The following is a 19,591-nucleotide window of genomic DNA, read 5'->3' on the forward strand; positions in this document are numbered from 1 at the left end:
ACTTTTTTGCTATATACTTTGTGAGTTTGGCAGTGACTCCGGGTAGTACTGGTCTCTGATAATAGTGCTGGTCCTGTTTTTGTGTTTAGTCTAACTGGAAGAAAGTCAAAGCAGGCTAAGAAATCTATCCCTGCTACCAAATTTGCATGAAGGTGTGGCCCCAGATCCAGAGGTTATAAGACGACCCTGATTATAAGACAACCCCCCAAACTTTCATGTATCAGAGGGAAAAACGTTCATATACATATCTTTTAAGCAAGTAGGTGGGTAGAATTTACAGCTCAGCTCCTTTCACATAAATAAGTGCAATACTAATCATTAGAGTATGCTTTCCCTTTAAATAAGGGGTCCCTTATTGCTGTAGATTACCGTAATCCATCTCCATCCTCATAGTAGGTAAAGATTTATTTATATTTATATAATGATTTTACGCCTATATGCTAGTAAGAGGTGAATGCATATGATTTTGTTATACTGTTATCATGATAATTAGTATTACCGTATATCTGTAAATGTTATGAAATGCAGCAATAACAGTTAGTATTACCAATGACATGACCTCATTAGCAGTCAGGGTTTTCTGATGGGTGGAAAGAAACCCATTCACATGACCCCCACGCAGCTCTTGTGACCCTGCGCAGCTCACGTGACCTCCGTGCGGCTCTCAGAGTTTGAAAGTAAGACGGCCTCGATTATAAGACAAGGTCCTAAAAAACCTTGTCTTATAATTGAGCAAATACGGTAGTTTCCCAGGGTTATTGCATAGTTTTCAGAACAAGGCTTTGCAAAGGAAGGTTTTTTCTGTCCAATGTTCCAAGGAATCCCTTAAAGGCTAAAGCTTTTTTCCAGTCAATTTCAGATCTGGAAACTATGGGAGTGATTGTACCAGTTCCTTTGCAGGAAGAGAGGATGGGATTTTATTCAAATTTCTTCCAAAAAAAGGAAGGTTCTTTCAGACCAGACCTAGTTCTGAAAGCTCTGAACAAGTTTGTAAGCATTCCTTCTTTCAAAATGGAAACTATTTGGAGTATTCTGTCTTTTGTTCAGCAAGGTCAGTTTATGTCCACAATAATGCTTATCTTAATGTTCTAATACACAGGGAACCAGTTTCTGAGGTTTGCCTTTCTAGACAAGCATTTTCAGTTTGATATTCTACCATTTGATCTGGCGACAACTCCGAGAATGTTCACAAAAATGTTAAGGGTTTTGCAGTCTCCTCCTTTTGAACATATGCATAAGGTGGATACTAAACTGCTTTCTTGGATGTTTGTATTCCTTTTGGCTGATTCTTCTGCTAGAAGAGTTTCTGAGTTATCTGCTCTTTCTTGTGATCCTCTTTATCTTGCTTTTCATCAGGATAAGGCAGTTTTACAAACTACTTTTGACTTTTTGCCTAAAGTTTTTTTCTTTAGACAACATTAGCAGAGAAATTGTTGTTCCTTCTTTGTATCCTGATCCTAAGAATGCTTCAGGGAGATCTTTGCATAATTTGGATGTTGTTAGAACATTGAAATATTATATTAATGCTACTAAGTACTTTAGACATACTTCTAGTTGGTTCATTCACTTTTCTGGTGCTAGAAAAGGACAGAAGGTTTCTGCTGCTTCTTTGGCCTCTAGGCAGGGTCGGTTCCAAGGGGGGGGCATTGACGGGCAATGCCCGCCCAAATGAAATGCTGTGCCCCCTCAAAAAATAATTTTGTTATTGTATAAATAAGTGTGTAATAATTCTGGAAAGGTGGTAACCCTAGTTATGATACCAGTCACAACAAGTGGATATTCACCCAGCATATTGTGTGTGTATCACTTTCTCAGTGGAATGATGCTGACCTTTTACAGGGAGACTGTATAGAATAAATCTCTTACACACAATGCGTCTTCACCTAGGGTAGCTATGAGACCAGACCGAACTGTAAACGTCAAAAAACTTTGTAAACCAGTCACTCAATGGGAACAGTTCACAAATGATACCAGCAACCACTCAGCAAATTGTGTACATATCAATCATGGTGTGGGTGTTCCCATTATAGTGTATATATAGCAGTCACACGCAGTAGGTGTTCCCAGCATAACGTGTCTATCTATACCAGTCACACACAGTGGGTGGTTCCTTATAGAATGCCAACCTCTTGTCCAGTCCATATGCGTGTCATGCTCAAGGTACAGTCCAATGCCTGCACTGGGCCAGCAAAACAAGCAGTAGGGGAAGGAGCCCTTCTCATCCGACAGCAGCAGCACACTAACTAAGGGAATGCTTCCGCTTTACATAAACATGGCGGCCCTCAGAGGCACACACCGGTTGCTGTATTACAGTAAGTCCGAAGCTTTTCTATTTACCATATTATACAGTGTTAACCGAGCTTTGACCCTGCTCTGTGTCTGCATTATATACCCACTGGGTAGGCGGCAGCATTCGCTCTGAGCCTGTGACTGGCATAGCGGGTCACTCACGACCTTGTACAGGCAAAGCGTTTGGTTTCCTGATGCTAATATATCTTCATGTCACGCATATTTTATGTCGTTTACTAACATTACCAGCTGATTACATTAACCAGTAGTTTACTCTCTATATGCATTTGCTTGATATATCCACTATAGTCTCAGTGCAGTATGGATTAAAAGTGCTTCTGTCAGATGTTTATGTTGCGATTGTATTTGAGTAGAAACGCTGATGTCACTCTGAGTGGTAATTGCACTGTCAGTGTAGCTTTATTTTATTTCTCTTGTAAGGGATGTCCCCTCACTCTTCTCTTATTTTGACTCTCATACATGCTTTGTAAAAAATGCGTGCCCCCTCTTGAAAAAAAACGCCCCCCCCAGTTAATTCTTTCTGGAGCCGAGTCTGCCTCTAGGTTGAAACTCTTAAATCACAAGACTTACTTGGAGGCAGGTCAGCCTCCACCACAATGGATTACTGCACATTCTACTAGGTTAGTGGCAATTCTTCGGCTTTCAAGAATGAGGCTTCAGTTGACCAAATTTGTAAAGCAGCTACTTGGTCTTCTTTGAATACTTATACAAAATTCTACTATTTCAATGTTTTTTGCTTCTTCTGAGGCAGTCTTTTGTAGAAAGGTCTTCAGGCAGTTGTCTCATCTTGATTTTGCCTTATTGATTTATTTTTAAGTGCATTTTAAAAAAAAATGTTTTGCACTTGTTGGGTTTTTGTGGGGTTGTGGATTTATTTTCTAAGTGAAAAAATGTATTTTTTAAATCCCTTCCTTTATGGCATTACTTGTTGACTCCACAGCTTGGGTATTAGTTTCCTGATAAATTAATTTATTTCATGGTGATGAGAGTCCACGAGACCCCACCCTTTGTTTTGGGTTTATTACATCTTTATTCCCTGCTCCTTTATGGCTCTTATTAATTTTTCTTACCTAACTTTGCTCACTTGCTATACATTAGACTGAGGTATGTGTGAGGTGGGAGGGTTTTTATAGAGCTCTTTGGGTTTGGGAATCTTTGCCTCCTCCTAGTGATAAGGAAGAGTAATTCCCAGGAGTAATGGATTGTGGACTCTCACCACCATGAAAGAAATTCATTTATCAGGTAAGCATAAATGATGTTTTCTTGCATGATCCGGACAGAGTGTACAATTTGTAAACATTCTAATTTACTTCACTCTCTGGTTGTGTTTTGTTAAAAACTGGGTAGGTAGCCTCAGGAGTGTGCATGCACCTTGAGCACCATATAGCAGCAGTTTTGTAAGAATGCTTTTAACATTTTTTTTACATTGTTGTTAGGTGTTGTCTAATGCTCGAAAGCATTCTTGGAAAACAGCTACCATATAGTGTTCCAGACAAGTACGCACTACCTACCTAGGTATGCCATTCAACCAAGAATACCAGCAGAACTAAGTAAATTTGATAATAGAAGTAAACTGAAACCTTTTTTTAAATTGTTCTTTCTGAATCGCGAAGAAAAAAAATGGTTTCATGTCCCTTTAGTGATGAACCACTATAGCTCCATAGCTGCTGCAATATAACAGCACTGTACATCACTAGCAGTTCTATTCATGGGTCTCTGCTGCTCTATATACTACATATAGTACTACACCTGCACTTCTCCTGACTTCCTGCCAGTGAACAGAAGGCCCTGGTGCAAGACATTTTTTTGGTTGTCCCTCCGGCGTCAGCTCAGACGTAATTAATAGTAATAATATCAATAATATATAAATATATAGAATAACATGTATTTATGCAACTGAAAATTGTGGCTTTTAGTCATTATAAACAATACACACAAAAAAATAACAATGACTATGAAATAACCCACTACGAACATTTTTTTTTTAACTAAATGATATTAGAAATGTATACATAAACAACAAAATGGCTAGTGGCTTGCGAGCTTCACTCTTCTCACTCCCTGCAGAACAGATGCCACTCTTTTGCAGCCAGTTCAGTTCTGTTGCTTGAATAATAGCGACAAATCCAGTCTTCTCCAACTTCAACATAAAAGTTATAGAACCCTCCCCAACCTAACCAGCCCATGCCTTTTGTCATAATGCACTAGGGCCAATCACAGTAGGGTCAGGGAAGCAAACAGCCAACCAGGGCAGCCTTAGCCTCCTCTGAAACTCTGGGGTGTGATGTCTAATGAACTTACACTCAGTCTGCTTGCTGCACGCACTTGTTAGTCACACTGCCTGCATGACAGATATTGTTAGAGAACACGTAACGCAGTGCAAGCAAGACCAGCTTGACAATGGAAAGGCAGAAGGCCCCCCTTGGTGATGCCTTTACTACTATTCTCCCCCGCCCAGTATTCAAACCCCAGTGCTACTGCTCCTGCAGTAGTTCTGTCCCTGCTACAACTGAAGTTACTAAAGTGGCTGTGTGTGCATTCCTGTTTCTCTGCTGTTGTACAAGCTACTGTCCTACGTTCCTGCTACTATTTGTGTTTACTTTAGCCCTGCTCGCACATTTAATTGCCATTGACTCATATTTTTTATTGTAGCCCAGTTTATGCTCCTACAACATCTTGCAGTTATTTTTAGACTTGTGAGGTGGATATATCCATAATCACAAAAATGTCAGCTGCACCCAAAATCTTCTTAAAATCATCAAACTTTATTCTAACAGATGAAAAATATGACAGGAGGATGACCATTTTACGTGTTTCGCTCCTGTGACATTAATCATAGATGATCATGGGTGCGAAATTAGTAAAATGGTCATCCTCCTCTCATATTTTTAAACTGATGAAACAAAGTTTGATTTTGGAGTACGGCTGCCCTTATTCTGCTGCTTTCAGCACCCCTGCTGCAGTAAGGTATACACTGGTGATTCTCCTATTTGGATTTGTAGCAATTGATCTTGTTTGGCTATAACCATGAGGTCTACATCGTACAGAGTGTATTATGACATTTGGATCTGCTAAGAGACCATCTACATTTCATCTTCTTCTTATGAGATTGTAATCTACCTTTATGCTGTTTAATGTCTTGAGTATTTGGATATATAAGGCTCAGATTTGCTATCTCTGTTTTCTTAAAGGGATACTAAACCCATTTTTTTTATTTCATGATTCAGATAGAGCATGAGATTTTAAGCACCTTTCTAATTTACTCATATTATCAATTTTTCTTTGTTCTCATGCTATCTTGATTTGAAAAAGCAGTACTGTAGAGCCAGACCATTTTTAGTTCAGCACATGGGTAGCACTTGCTGATTTGTAACTAAATGTAGCAAACCAATCAGCAGCTCTAACAAGGTGCTGAACTAAAAAATGGTCCGGCTCCTAACCTTTTATTACTGTTTTTTCAAATCAAGATAACATGAGAACAAAGAAAAATTGATAATAGGAGTAAATTAGAAAGTTGCTTAAAATTGCATGCTCTATCTGAATCATGAAAGAAAAAACGTGGGGTTAGTATCCCTTTAAAGGCCAGGCTATTTTTTATGCAAATATTTGTCTTAAATATATATTGATCTTTTTTGTTTTATATATATATATGCCTTCGGAAATAATTGCTGCATTGCATAACCATTTAAAACTAAAATTTTCTGCAAAATTACAAGTTATGGGCTAAACCACTTTTTTTGCAGTACCGCACTTTCAATAGCGCTGCCATTACAAGTTACAAAAAGAATTTCTTTTGTTGTGCGATATGGTGCGTTAAGCTCCATACCGCACAAAAGCTAAGTCCTGACTTGACATGCTCGTGCACGTTTTCCCTATTGACATCAATGGAGAAAAAAGTGTTAGAAAAAAACTAACACCTGCAATTGCGGAATGGCTATAACGCAATCCCCATTGATGTCTTTGGGGACAAAACACCCTATCATAAACCCCTAGTCTAAATACCCCTAATCCGCCGCCCCTGACATTGCCAACACTAAATAAAGTTATTAACCCCTAAACTGCTGGCCCCCCACACGCAACTACTATAATATCCTATTAACCCCTAAACCGTCTCCCCCCACATAGCAACTACTAAAATAAACCTATTAACCCCTTAACCGCCAGCCCCCCACATCGCAACTACTAAAATAAAGCTATTACCCCTAAACCACCAGCCCCCCACAACGCGACACACTAAATTAAACTATTAAACCCTAAACCTAACACTCGCTAACTTTAAATTAAAGTTACAATATAACTACCTTAAAATAAATAAAAACTTTCCTGTGAAATAAAAAAACCTAAGCTTAAACTATAAAAAAACTAACATTACTATTTTAATAAAATAAAATAAAAATAAAAAAACCTAAATAAAAATAAAAAAATTCTAACACTACGAAAAAAATAAAAAAAATAACTTTACAAAAAAAACCCTCTAAAATTACAAAAAATAAAAAAAATCTAAGATTACAAAAATAATAAACAAAATGATCCAAAATAATAAAAATTAAACCTAATCTTATACCCCTATAAAACCAAAAAAGCCAGCCCAAAATAAAAACACCTCCTAATCTGAAGTCCGGCAGTGAAGGTCTTCTTCCAGGCGGCTCTATCTTCATCCAGCGCGGGGACATCTTCAATCTTCTTCCAAAGCAAAGGCAGCGCGGAGCGGAGGTGGCCACGGAGCAGGACCGGCGGCTGCGGAGGATCCTCTTCATGCGATCGTCTCCGCACACTGAAGATTGAATGTAAGGTACCCATTTTATATTTGGGGTACCTGGCATTCCTATTGGCTGACATTTTCAAATCAGCCAATAGGATGAGAGCTACTGAAATCCTATTAGCTGTTCAAATCAAAATCCATAACTACTGGTTTTTGATCACGGAATGGATCGTGGAGATATAAGCTATAACGATAGTGGAATAGCCTGACCAAACAACTTGTAATACGGGAGACCTGAAGATTCCACACTCAAATAAAAAAAAAAATTTGAGTGCAGAATGAAGACCCTTGCGGTATAGCTGTATCGCCGCAATTTGTAATACGGGTGACCTGCCATTCCGCGAGCAAAGGCCAATTTTTCAGCAGTATAGCCGTACCTGAAAACTTGTAATTTAGGTGTTTGTTAGCAATAATAAAACCTTTTATGTGAAATTGCATTTTGAGCTTTATTATGTACCTTTAAATTATTTTAAATATGACATTTAAGTCACATTTGAAATTCACAGCACTAGAAGCATTTTTGAGTGCATTTTTGTTTCTCAAAATGCCTTTAAGAGGTTATTACTCTTTCTGTGTATTTATTCTTGTGAATTTGCAGTTAATCCATGTGCACACACACACACCTGACACACATTCATGCTGGGGATGCTGGTAGTCACATGTGATGTCATCTGCAGTTCAAGCAAAATCAAATATCAGTTGTCTGGGGAGCTATGTGTTCAAAATTATTTATCACGGCGTGTGTGATTTTCTCCAAGAAGAATTGCAAACTAGACTTCATTTTTTGAGTTCCATTAATTAAAGAATAATAAACATCACTTGTTTCATCTCTACTTCACACTTTTTTTTTTGACAGAGTAGGTAAGTTACTCCAGCCGATAGGGCAGATTTTGTTGTATACTTTACAGAAGATAAACATTGTAGAACTGATCCAATAAGATGAGCTGACATTCTAAAAAATAACTTGTTAAACAGCTCACAAAAGTATTTTCCAGGTTACTGGCCCGCTGAGCCATTTATAACAAATAAGATAAGGAATAGTATATATGGTGGTAGTGTACTCATAGGGGCCGTATGGAGCTTGATGCCCCTGTTTCTGCAAAACAGAAGTTATGAAGCAATGGTCTAAAGCAGTGATTTTCAACATTTTTTTTGCCGTGGCACACTTTTTTACATTAAAAAATCCTGCGGCACACCACCATCCCAAAATTTTACAAAATCACACATTGTAGCCTAATACAGCATATATTATACATCATAATGATTGTCTGTGAATGAATGTCAACATGTCATGGTTGTAAATGATGCCTGCCTGATGAGCCTGTCACATCAAAACAAGCAAAATGTAAAAAATATGTCACACTGTTGTCAGTCTGCCGCGGCACACCTGAGGATCTCTCACGGCACACTAGTGTTCCACGGCACACTGGTTGAAAAACACTGGTCTAAAGACCGCTGCTCCATAACTTGTCCGCCTGCTCTGAGGCCACGGACAGAAATCAACCCGATCGAATGCAATCCGGTTGCCGCAAATCTGCAGAGGGCGGCATTGCACCAGCAGTTCACAAGAACTGCTGGTGCAATGATAAATGCAGACAGCGTATGCTGTCGGCATTTATCGATGTGCAGCGGACATGATATGCTACATCGTCTCTTGTCCGCTTGCACTATGATAAATCTACCCCTTGCACTTCAGTGAGGAACAGGGCATAGAAATAATTGGCTGGTGACTAACCACCCAACCTATGAGATCTGATAGTTGTCTCACTCAGTCATAGGCTTTCACCCAACCTATGAGATCTGATAGTTGTCTCACTCAGTCATAGGCTTTCACCCAACCTATGAGATCTGATAGTTGTCTCACTCAGTCATAGGCTTTCACCCAACCTATGAGATCTGATAGTTGTCTCACTCAGTCATAGGCTTTCACCCAACCTATGAGATCTGATAGTTGTCTCACTCAGTCATAGGCTTTCACCCAACCTATGAGATCTGATAGTTGTCTCACTCAGTCATAGGCTTTCACCCAACCTATGAGATCTGATAGTTGTCTCACTCAGTCATAGGCTTTCACCCAACCTATGAGATCTGATAGTTGTCTCACTCAGTCATAGGCTTTCTGATCTGCTCTCAGCTAGGATGGGACCTTCTGCCATATGTTTCATTTTGACGTATACTTGGGAATTATTTTTCTCTTCCTATTTCTTACCTTCTTTTTTGCAAACCAAAATCTTTTCTTCCTTTTTTACTCTCTTCCACGTATCCTCCTATAACTCATATCATCCTTGATTGTTCTTTTATCCATAACTTTTTATTTTACTATTTGTTCATATATTTTTTTGCCACTCTACTTTTCTTCTTTTTCTGTCCCTCATACTCTTACTTTTTAAATGCTCATACACATCAGCTCCTATTTTTTCTATGCACTCTTCTTCCATTTTCCCATGCTATTCACTCTATCTCTTGCTCTTTTGCGGTTTCTTTCTTTTAATCTTATCTGTTTCTTTTAGAATGTGGACAGCTGTCTCGGACCCTCTTCCACCCATCAGTTACCATAAAGGAAGGATTCCTCCATAAGAGAAAAGCAGAGGCTGTGAACCTGGTTACTCGTTTTACCTTTAAGAAGAGATATTTTTGGTTGAGCAGCCAGACTCTTTCTTATTCCAAGTCCCCAGACTGGCAGGTGAAAATCATAGATTATTTTCCTTGACATTTGTTCTGTATTTCTCCAGAATTAATAGTACCTTTTGACTATAACAAAAACCCCATTTCATAGTAATGTACAGTCAAGATATCAAGGGTATGCAAGGTTTTGGAAGTATCACAATCTATTTTATACTCTCATACACTGCACAAAATAAGCTCCATCATAGCAGCAAATGCTAAAAACATAAAATAGAGGATTTAGTTACAGCTATTGGCCATTGCTATAAGCCCAAATGCCTCCCTTCAGCATCTCCATGACAGCCTTCTGTGCTGGCATCAAAGCCTACTTGCTGTACAAACCAGCAAGGGTGATCTAATTTATGTCACCTCCCTAGAAAATGCATAAAAACCTAGAAATGGACTGTGTCCACATCCTATGTCCTGGAGGGTACATAAAACTGGATGCCTATTACGTGGCATGGACAAAATATCCTAGAGCAGACTGGGTGTAAAATCCACTAGGGATTAAATACACATATCAACAGGATATATACCCAGTTATTCTCAGATAGAACAACCTCACAGAGTGATTTTTTTTGTTCTTCTAAATGTTTTGCTTAAAGGGACATAATACTCATATGCTAAATCACTTGAAACTGATGCAGTATAACTGTAAAAAGCTGACAGGAAAATATCACCTGAGCATCTCTATGTAAAAAAGGAAGATATTTTACCTCACAATTTCCTCAGCTCAGCAGAGTAAGTTCTGTGTAAAAAGTTAAACTCAGCTGCTCCCAGCTGCAGGTAAAAAAATTAAAAAAAAATGAAGAAATGAACAGCAGCCAATCAGCATCAGCAGTGCTGAGGTCATGAACTCTTACTGTGATCTCATGAGATTTGACTTAACTCTCATGAGATTTTCATAGTAAGCTTCCTTTACCTGATTGGTGAAATAATATGAGAGTGCACGATGCTCATCCCTTCAGATGTCCCAGGACAGACATACTAATATGCTGCTTAGAAATCCTTTACAATGGGAGGTGGCTACTGAGGAAATTTTGAGGTAAAATATCTTTCTTTTTTACATAGAGATGTTCAGGTGATATTTTCTAATCAGCTTTTTACAGCTATGCTGCATCACTTTCAAGTTTTTAAACATTTGGGTATTATGGCCCTTTAAGGTGAGAGTGAAAGTGTTTCTAATAAAAAGGTAATCTCATTAACTAACAGGTGCGTGCCACAATCCCAGTGCATCGGATCTGTGCTGTGGAGCGAGTGGATGAAAATGCCTTCCAGCAGCCAAACATGATGCAGATCATCAGCCAGGACAGTGAGCCACAAGGGGGGCACATTATGTATATACAGTGCAAGGTGAATGTCAAAGCAGTAACACATTTTAGCCTAGAACACCTTAGGGCAGCAACAGGGCACACATTCTGTAAAGTAAGTCTATGGCATTATGCTTCCAATTCTTTTGCCCTCCAAATGTTTTATTTGTTAATTTTATTATAAAAATTATCCTTGTTTGTTTAGGGGAATTGTATGACCCCTCCATGTGTTCATGGCCTCTGGTTTTGAGAAGTTTATTTGAAAAATTGTTGGTCAGCTGAGGTTTGGTAGCTGCAGATTTATCAGTGCCTAGGGCAGCACAGTTGAAGGGATAATTCTTTATATATACAGTGCAGGTTGAGATGTATTATATATGTACAAGATTAGACACATGACACACAGTGTTATGCCTTGTCACATTATGCATATTCAGTATAAGTTTAGCAGCACAATGACTACATTATGTATATATAGCCGACACACAATTGTTTCCAGTGCATACTCTGATTTGTGCACAGAACGTCAATGAGTTGAATCAGTGGCTGTCTGCTCTCAGGAAGGTCAGTCTGTGCAACCAGCGCCTGCTGCAAACCTATCACCCTGGGGCGTATCGCAATTCCCACTGGACCTGCTGCTTACAGTCTGACCGTACAGGTAAGACATATATAGATATACAGTATATAAGCAGTCCCCTGTAACAGCTAGAGTGTCACCATATATTCACCCTCTGTTTCTCATTCAGTGCGTGGCTGCAGTCGCACACATTTGGCAGTGACGCTGGGAGACTGGAGTGACCCTTTGGATCCGGATGCAGAGGCCCAAGTGTTGTATCGTCATTTACTGCTGGCAAAGGACGTGCTCAGGTTTGTGTGTTTTAGTTTTAGAATACAAAAGGTTAGACTAATATGCCCTATTTCCTAAGCCCTGTAACAATTAATAAACATTGGTGAATCAGTGTTAGAAATGGAAGCAGGATTACATAGCAAGAATACCCCCATAGTAGCTAGACACATGTTCTTAAAGGGACACTGAACCCACATTTTTTTCTTTCATGATTCAGATAGAGCATGACATTTTAAGCAACTTTCTAATTTACTCCTATTATCATTTTTTCTTTGTTCTCTTGCTATCTTTATTTTAAAAGCAGGAATGTAAATCTTAGCAGCCAGCCCATTTTAGGTTCAGCACCATGGATAGTGCTTGCTTATTGGAGGCTTGCATTTAACCACCAATAAGCAAGCATAACCCAGGTTCTCAACCAAAAATGGGTCGGCTCCTATGCATCACATTCCTGCTTTTTAAATAAAGATAGCAAGAGAACGAAGAAAAATTGATAATAGGAGTAAATTAGAAAGTTGCTTAAAATCGCATGCTCTATCTAAATCAAGAAGAAAAAACGTGGGTTTAGTGTCCCTTTAAGGCAACTTGGCATTATCAAAATACTGTGTTCTCCTGCCCTGGTTTATATTGATAGGTGCAATTTGTTATTTTGCCTAGGACCCACTACTGGACAGTAATCTCACCTTTCCTTTTCATTCTACACCTTTTGTAAGCGACCAGTCACAGCAGCATGTGTTATGTTATAGTTGTTACACAGTAGCAACTATAAATCAAGCTTACACAACGCCTAGAGTTTATATTAGTGCAGGGTATAGGGTTACCAACGGCCCTCGGCATAAATACTGCAGGTGACTAGGTATGGGTGGGAGAGAGGGGGTCAGACAATGGCCTCTTTTTCACCCCATGGATGCGAGCAAGAAAACACAGAGCATAGACTTTTTATCCTACTGGCTCCAATGATTGTATTTTTTCTACTCTTCTTTGTTGTCAATAACACATAGGACTTGTGCAGTGTCACTTTTTCCAGGGACATATTACTATTACATAGATGCATTGATCTTACACTTAGGAGACTTTAACCAAACTGTTCAGTATTTGTGTATAGATTTTACTGGACAGCCCACAATATAGGATTGTCCTATTGAACACTGGACACCTGTTAGTACTAGCTATGTTGATTACATTCTCACGTATACTGAATGAGGCCTCCCTTAACTCTGTGAATTACTGTGGCACCCAATATAAACCCATTACCCTATAGATTTTACATAGTGTAGTTTTTTTTCCCTTCATGTGACTTCCTTTGTTCTCTGAGTTTTACTTCCTTTTTTCTGCACCTCCATGGCGCCTTTTGACCTTTTGTTTTTGAATGCTAGGAATAAATTTCTTGAGGATGCAGAAAGTGGGAGCTCAGGGAAATCAGATGTCAGAAGTCACAATCAGAAGTCAGCTGAAGGTAAAGCTCCATAACCACCATACATTATCTCACCTAGATTACGAGTTTTGCGTTAGAGGCTGTGCGGTGCTAACGAGCAGTTTATGCTCACTGCTCACTTACAGACAGCGCTGGTATTACGGGTTCTTACAAACCAGGCGTTAACCGCAAAAAAGTGACCGTAGAGCAAAATTTTGCTCCAAATCTCACCTCAATACCAGCGCTGCTTACGTTAGCGGTGAGCTGGCTGAACGTGCTCGTGCACGATTTCCCCATATGAATCAACGGAGAGACGGCTGAAAAAAAACCTAACACCTGCAAAAAAGCAGCGTTTAGCTCCTAACGCAGCCCCATTGATTCCTATGGGGAAAATACATTTATGTCTACACCTAACACCCTAACATGAACCCAAAGTCTAAACACCCCTAATCTTACACTTATTAACCCCTAATCTGCCATCCCCGACATCGCCGCCACCTGCATAATATTATTAACCCCCTAATCTGCCGCTCCGGACACCGCCGCCACCTACATTTTACTTATGAACCCCTAATCTGCTGTCCCCAACATCGCCGACACCTACATTATATTTATTAACCCCTAATCTGCCGCCCCTAATGTTGCCGCAACCTACCTACACTTATTAACCCCTAATCTGTTGCCCCCAACGTCGCTGCCACTATATTAAAGTTATTAACCCCTAAATCTAAGTCTAACCCTAACCCTAACACCCCTTAATTTAAATATAATTTAAATACATCTAAATAAAATTACTATTATTACCTAAATAATTCCTATTTAAAACTAAATACTTACCTATAAAATGAACCCTAAGCTAGCTACAATATAACTAATAGCTACATTGTATCTAGCTTAGGGTTTATTTTTATTTTACAGGCAAGTTTGTATTTATTTTAACTAGGTAGAATAGTTATTAATTAGTTATTAACTATTTAATAACTACCTAGTTAAAATAAAGACACATTTACTTGTAAAATAAAACCTAATTTAAGTTACAATTACACCTAACACTACACTATAATTAAATTAATTCCCTAAATTAAATACAATTAAATAAAATTATCTAAAGTACAAAAAAAAACAAACACTAAATTACAGAAAATAATAAACAAATTACAAGATTTTTAAACTAATTACACCTAATCTAATGCCCCTAACAAAATAACAAAGCCCCCCCAAAATAAAAAAAGCCCTACCCTACACTAAATGACAAATAGCCCTTAAAAGGGCCTTTTGCGAGGCATTGCCCCAAAGTAATCAGCTCTTTTACCTGTAAAAATTTACAAATCCCCCCCAACATTAAAAACCACCACCCACACAATCAACCCTACTCTAAAACCCACCCAATACCCCCTTAAAAAAACCTAACACTAACCCCTTGAAGATCACCTTACCGGGAGAAGTCTTCACCCAACCGGGCCGAAGTCCTCAACAAAGCCGGGAGAAGTCTTCATCCAAGCCGGGCAAAGTGGTCCTCCAGACGGGCAGAAGTCTTTATCCAGACGGCATCTTCTATCTTCATCCATCCGGCGCGGAGCGGGTCCATCTTCAAGATATCCGGCGCGGAGCATCCTCTTCCATCGAAGTCTTCTTACTAAATGACGGTTCCTTTAAGTGACGTCATCCAAGATGGCGTCCCTTCAATTCCGATTGGCTGATAGAATTCTATCAGCCAATCGGAATTAAGGTAGAAAAAATCCTATTGGCTGATGCAATCAGCCAATAGGATTGAGCTGGCATTCTATTGGCTGATTGGAACAGTCAATAGAATGCCAGCTCAATCCTATTGGCTGATTGGATCAGCTAATAGGATTGAAGTTCAATCCTATTGGCTGATTGCATCAGCCAATAGGATTTTTTCTACCTTAATTCCGATTGGCTGATAGAATTCTATCAGCCAATCGGAATTGAAGGGACGCCATCTTGGATGACGTCACTTAAAGGAACCGTCATTTAGTAAGAAGACTTCAATGGAAGAGGATGCTCAGCGCCGGATATCTTGAAGTTGGACCCGCTCCGTGCCGGATGGATGAAGATAGAAGATGCCGTCTGGATGAAGACTTCTGCCCGTCTGGAGGACCACTTCGCCCGGCTTGGATGAAGACTTCTCCCGGCTTCGTTGAGGACTTCGGCCCGGTTGGGTGAAGACTTCTCCCGGTAAGGTGATCTTCAAGGGGTTAGTGTTAGGTTTTTTTAAGGGGGTATTGGGTGGGTTTTAGAGTAGGGTTGGTTGTGTGGGTGGTGGGTTTTAATGTTGGGGGGGGATTTGTACTTTTTTTACAGCTAAAAGAGCTGATTACTTTGGGGCAATGCATGGCAAAAGGCCCTTTTAAGGGCTATTTGTAATTTAGTGTAGGGTAGGGCTTTTTTATTTTGGGGGGGCTTTTTTATTTTGTTAGGGGGATTAGATTATGTGTAATTAGTTTAAAAATCTTGTAATTTGTTTATTATTTTCTGTAGTTTAGTGGGGGGGGGGGGGTTGTACGCTAGATAATTTTATTTAATTGTATTTAATTGTTTTTAATTTAGGGAATTAATTTAATTATAGTGTAGTGTTAGGTGTAATTGTAACTTAGGTTAGGTTTTATTTTACAGGTAAATTTGTCTTTATTTTAACTAGGTAGTTATTAAATAGTTAATAACTATTTAATAACTATTCTACCTAGTTAAAATAAATACAAACTTCCCTGTAAAATAAAAATAAACCCTAAGATAGCTACAATGTAACTATTAGTTATATTGTAGCTATCTTAGGGTTTATTTTATAGGTAAGTATTTAGTTTTAAATAGGAATAATTTAGTTAATGATAGTTATTTTTATTTAGATTTATTTAAATGATATTTAAGTTAGAGGGTGTTAGGGTTAGACTTAGATTTAGGGGTTAATAACTTTAATATAGTGGCAGCGACATTGGGGGCGGCAGATTAGGGGTTAATAAATGTAGGTATGTTGTGGTGATGTTAGGAACGGCAGATTAGAGGTTAATAAAATTTAACTAGTGTTTGCGAGGCGGGAGTGCGGCGGTTTAGGGGTTAATATATTTATTATAGTGGCGGCGATGTCCGGTTCGGCAGATTAGGGGTTAAAATTTTTATTATAGTGTTTGCGATGTGGGAGGGCCTCGGTTTTAGGGTTAATAGGTAGTTTATGGGTGTTAGTTACTTTTTAGCACTTTAGTTAAGAGTTTTATGCTACGACGTTGTAGTATAAAACTCTTAACTACTGACTTTTAAATGCGGTACCAGTCTTGACAGGAGAGGGTCTATCGCTCACTTTTTGTCAGACTCGTAATACCGGCGCTATGCAAGTCCCATTGGAAAAATAGGATACGCAATTGACGTAAGTGGATTTGCGGTATTTCCCAGTCTGGCCAAAAAAGTGAGCGGTACACCTGTACCTGCAAGACTCGTAATACCAGCGGGCGTTAAAAAGCAGCGTTGGGACCGGCCAACGCTGCTTTTTAAGCCTAACACAAGACTCGTAATCTAGCCGTCTATTCAGAAAATATAATGACTAATATTGCCACCTTTTCTTAGGGCCTGTTTCTTCTCCTCTAAAACGACTGCTGTCAGCTATGGAGGATCTAGAGAGAACCCACCAAACGTTTGAAAGGAAGGAGAGGGAGGAAACACCCAATCACAGTCATTGTACCTAGAAAAGCCAGAAGCCTGGAAATTTCACAGTGCAGGACGATAACTGCCAGATCTTTTGTATTTTTGTGAGGTGTATAGGGGGGAAATAAAAACACAAATGAAGGACCATTTCCTGTATTGCTCACCAGCTCTGTGTGACCTCAGTAGACTGCCTGTGGTGCATGTTGTGCTTTTATACTAAATGTGAGTCTGTCAGCAGTTCCTTCAGCTCTCCACAGCCTCTCCCATGGGGTCTGGATTTAGCGCTTTTTAAATACATACATTTATTACCCACTGGCCTACAGTTTCATTTCTGTCTTAGAGGTGACCTATTAAACAAAACAATTTCTATCTTACATATGAAAAAGACGATCATTTAAACATGTGAAAAAGGATTTTTTAGGATATGTTAAAGCTGTTCATTTTGATTTTGAAGTTAAAGGGGCACAAACAACTCTAATATGTTGCAGCATTTTTTTTATTATTGCACTGTTGCTGGCAAATAAATGTAGCTACCCCCTGTACATTTGTTAAACACACTGTTAACTCCTTAACGACCACGATGTACCATGTACATCGGCGGTCGCTAAGGGTTTTCTTGTTTATTATACCGTGCTATTATACCCTCCCTCCTCCCTTCTGGTCACCGGAAATAGCAGGGAGACCGCGCTAGAAGTAACACAAACCCCAAAGTCAGCAACAATGCACTAGTAGGCTCTAGCTGAACACATCTGGTGAGCCAATGTGTGTAGCCACCAATCACCAGCGAGCTCCCAGTAGTGTATTGCTGCTCCAGGGTCTACCTAGGTACATTTAAAAAAAAAAAAAAAGGTTACCAAGAGAACAAAGTCAGTTTGATAAAAGAAGTACATTGGAAAGTTGTTTAAAATTGTATGCTCTATCTCAGGGTACTTCAAACTTTTTTCCCGAGACCCAGTGTCATGATATTACATCACATATCTTTGCGACCCTATTTTTATGCTTAGTCGTAATATACAACAAGATAGCTGCATTTTTTAACAAAGTTACTAAAATGTGTGCATACTTTTTTTTTCCTGATTGTAACCAAACTTGAAAATGTTGTAAAAGGTAATAACACACACACAATCTCATACACCACACACACACCACACAAATTCTCATGCAACACACACACACACCACACAAATTCTCATGCAACACACACACACCCTCATACAACACACAAACCACACCATACAACACACACACTTATACAACACACACACACACTCATGCAACACACACACCCTCATACAACACACACACCACACACACACACACTCATACAACACACACCCCCTCATACAACACACAAACCACACCATACAACACACAGACACACACACTTATACAACACACACACACTCATGCAAGACACACACACCCTCATACAACACACACACACACCACCCTCATACAACACACAAACCACACCATACAACACACACACACTTATACAACACACACACTCATGCAACACACACACCCTCATACAACACACACACCACACACACACACTCATACACCACACCATACAACACACACCACACACATTCTCATGCAACACACACACACCTTCATACAACACACAAACAACACCATACAACACACACACACCACACACATTCTCATACAACACACACACCCTCATACAACACACAAACCACACCATACAACACACACACACTTATACAACACACACACTCATGCAACACACACACCCCCTCATACAACACACACCACACCACACAAACACACTCATACAACACACACATCACACCATACAACACACACACACCACACACATTCTCATACAACACACACACACACCCTCATACAACACACAAACCACACCATACAACACACACACACTTATACAACACACACACTCATGCAACACACACACACCCTCATACAACACACCACACAAACACACTCATACAACACACACACACCACCATACAACACACACACACTCATACAACACACACACACCACACTATACAACACACACTCATACAACACACACACCCCACCATACAACATACACACACTCATACAGCACACACACCCTCATATAACACACAAACCACACCATTCAATACACACACACTTATACAACACACACACTCTCATGCAGCACACACACACCCTCATATAACACACACACACCACACCATAAAACACACACACTCATACAACACACCATACAACACACACACCCTCATACAACATATATACCCTCATACAACATACACACACTCTCATACAACACACTCACTCTCTCATACAACACACACTCTCTCATACAACACACACACACTCATACAACACACACACACTCATACAACACACACACACTCATACAACACACACACACTCACACTCATACAACACACACACACTCATACAACACACACACACTCATACAACACACACACACTCATACAACACACACACATTCTCATGCAACACACACCATACACCACACAAACACACACACACAAACTCTCATGCAACACACACACACCCTCATACAGCACATACACACACACCACACACACTCTCATGCAACACACAAAAGTCTTGACCCA

At 39.4% G+C, this 19,591-nt stretch overlaps 1 protein-coding gene across 3 annotated transcripts in view; it reads left to right on the forward strand.

The window, feature by feature from the left end:
* RASAL1 (RAS protein activator like 1) overlaps positions 1-17,273 on the forward strand; it is a 310,566-nt gene extending 293,293 nt beyond the window's left edge. For 2 of the 3 annotated variants that reach the window (XM_053702170.1, XM_053702169.1), the window contains exons 16-21: positions 9,583-9,755; positions 10,949-11,089; positions 11,566-11,701; positions 11,790-11,910; positions 13,264-13,343; positions 16,881-17,273. In XM_053702170.1, coding sequence (XP_053558145.1) covers positions 9,583-9,755; positions 10,949-11,089; positions 11,566-11,701; positions 11,790-11,910; positions 13,264-13,343; positions 16,881-16,999 — 770 coding nt within the window. In that variant the 3' untranslated portion in view covers positions 17,000-17,273. Of the gene's footprint in view, positions 1-9,582; positions 9,756-10,948; positions 11,090-11,565; positions 11,702-11,789; positions 11,912-13,263; positions 13,344-16,880 lie in introns of those variants that run through there. The other variant, XM_053702172.1, reaches the window with a different exon arrangement.
* The last annotated feature ends 2,318 nt before the right edge of the window (positions 17,274-19,591 follow it).

Source organism: Bombina bombina, chromosome 2, assembly GCF_027579735.1.
Source record: "Bombina bombina isolate aBomBom1 chromosome 2, aBomBom1.pri, whole genome shotgun sequence".
NCBI lineage: Eukaryota > Metazoa > Chordata > Amphibia > Anura > Bombinatoridae > Bombina > Bombina bombina.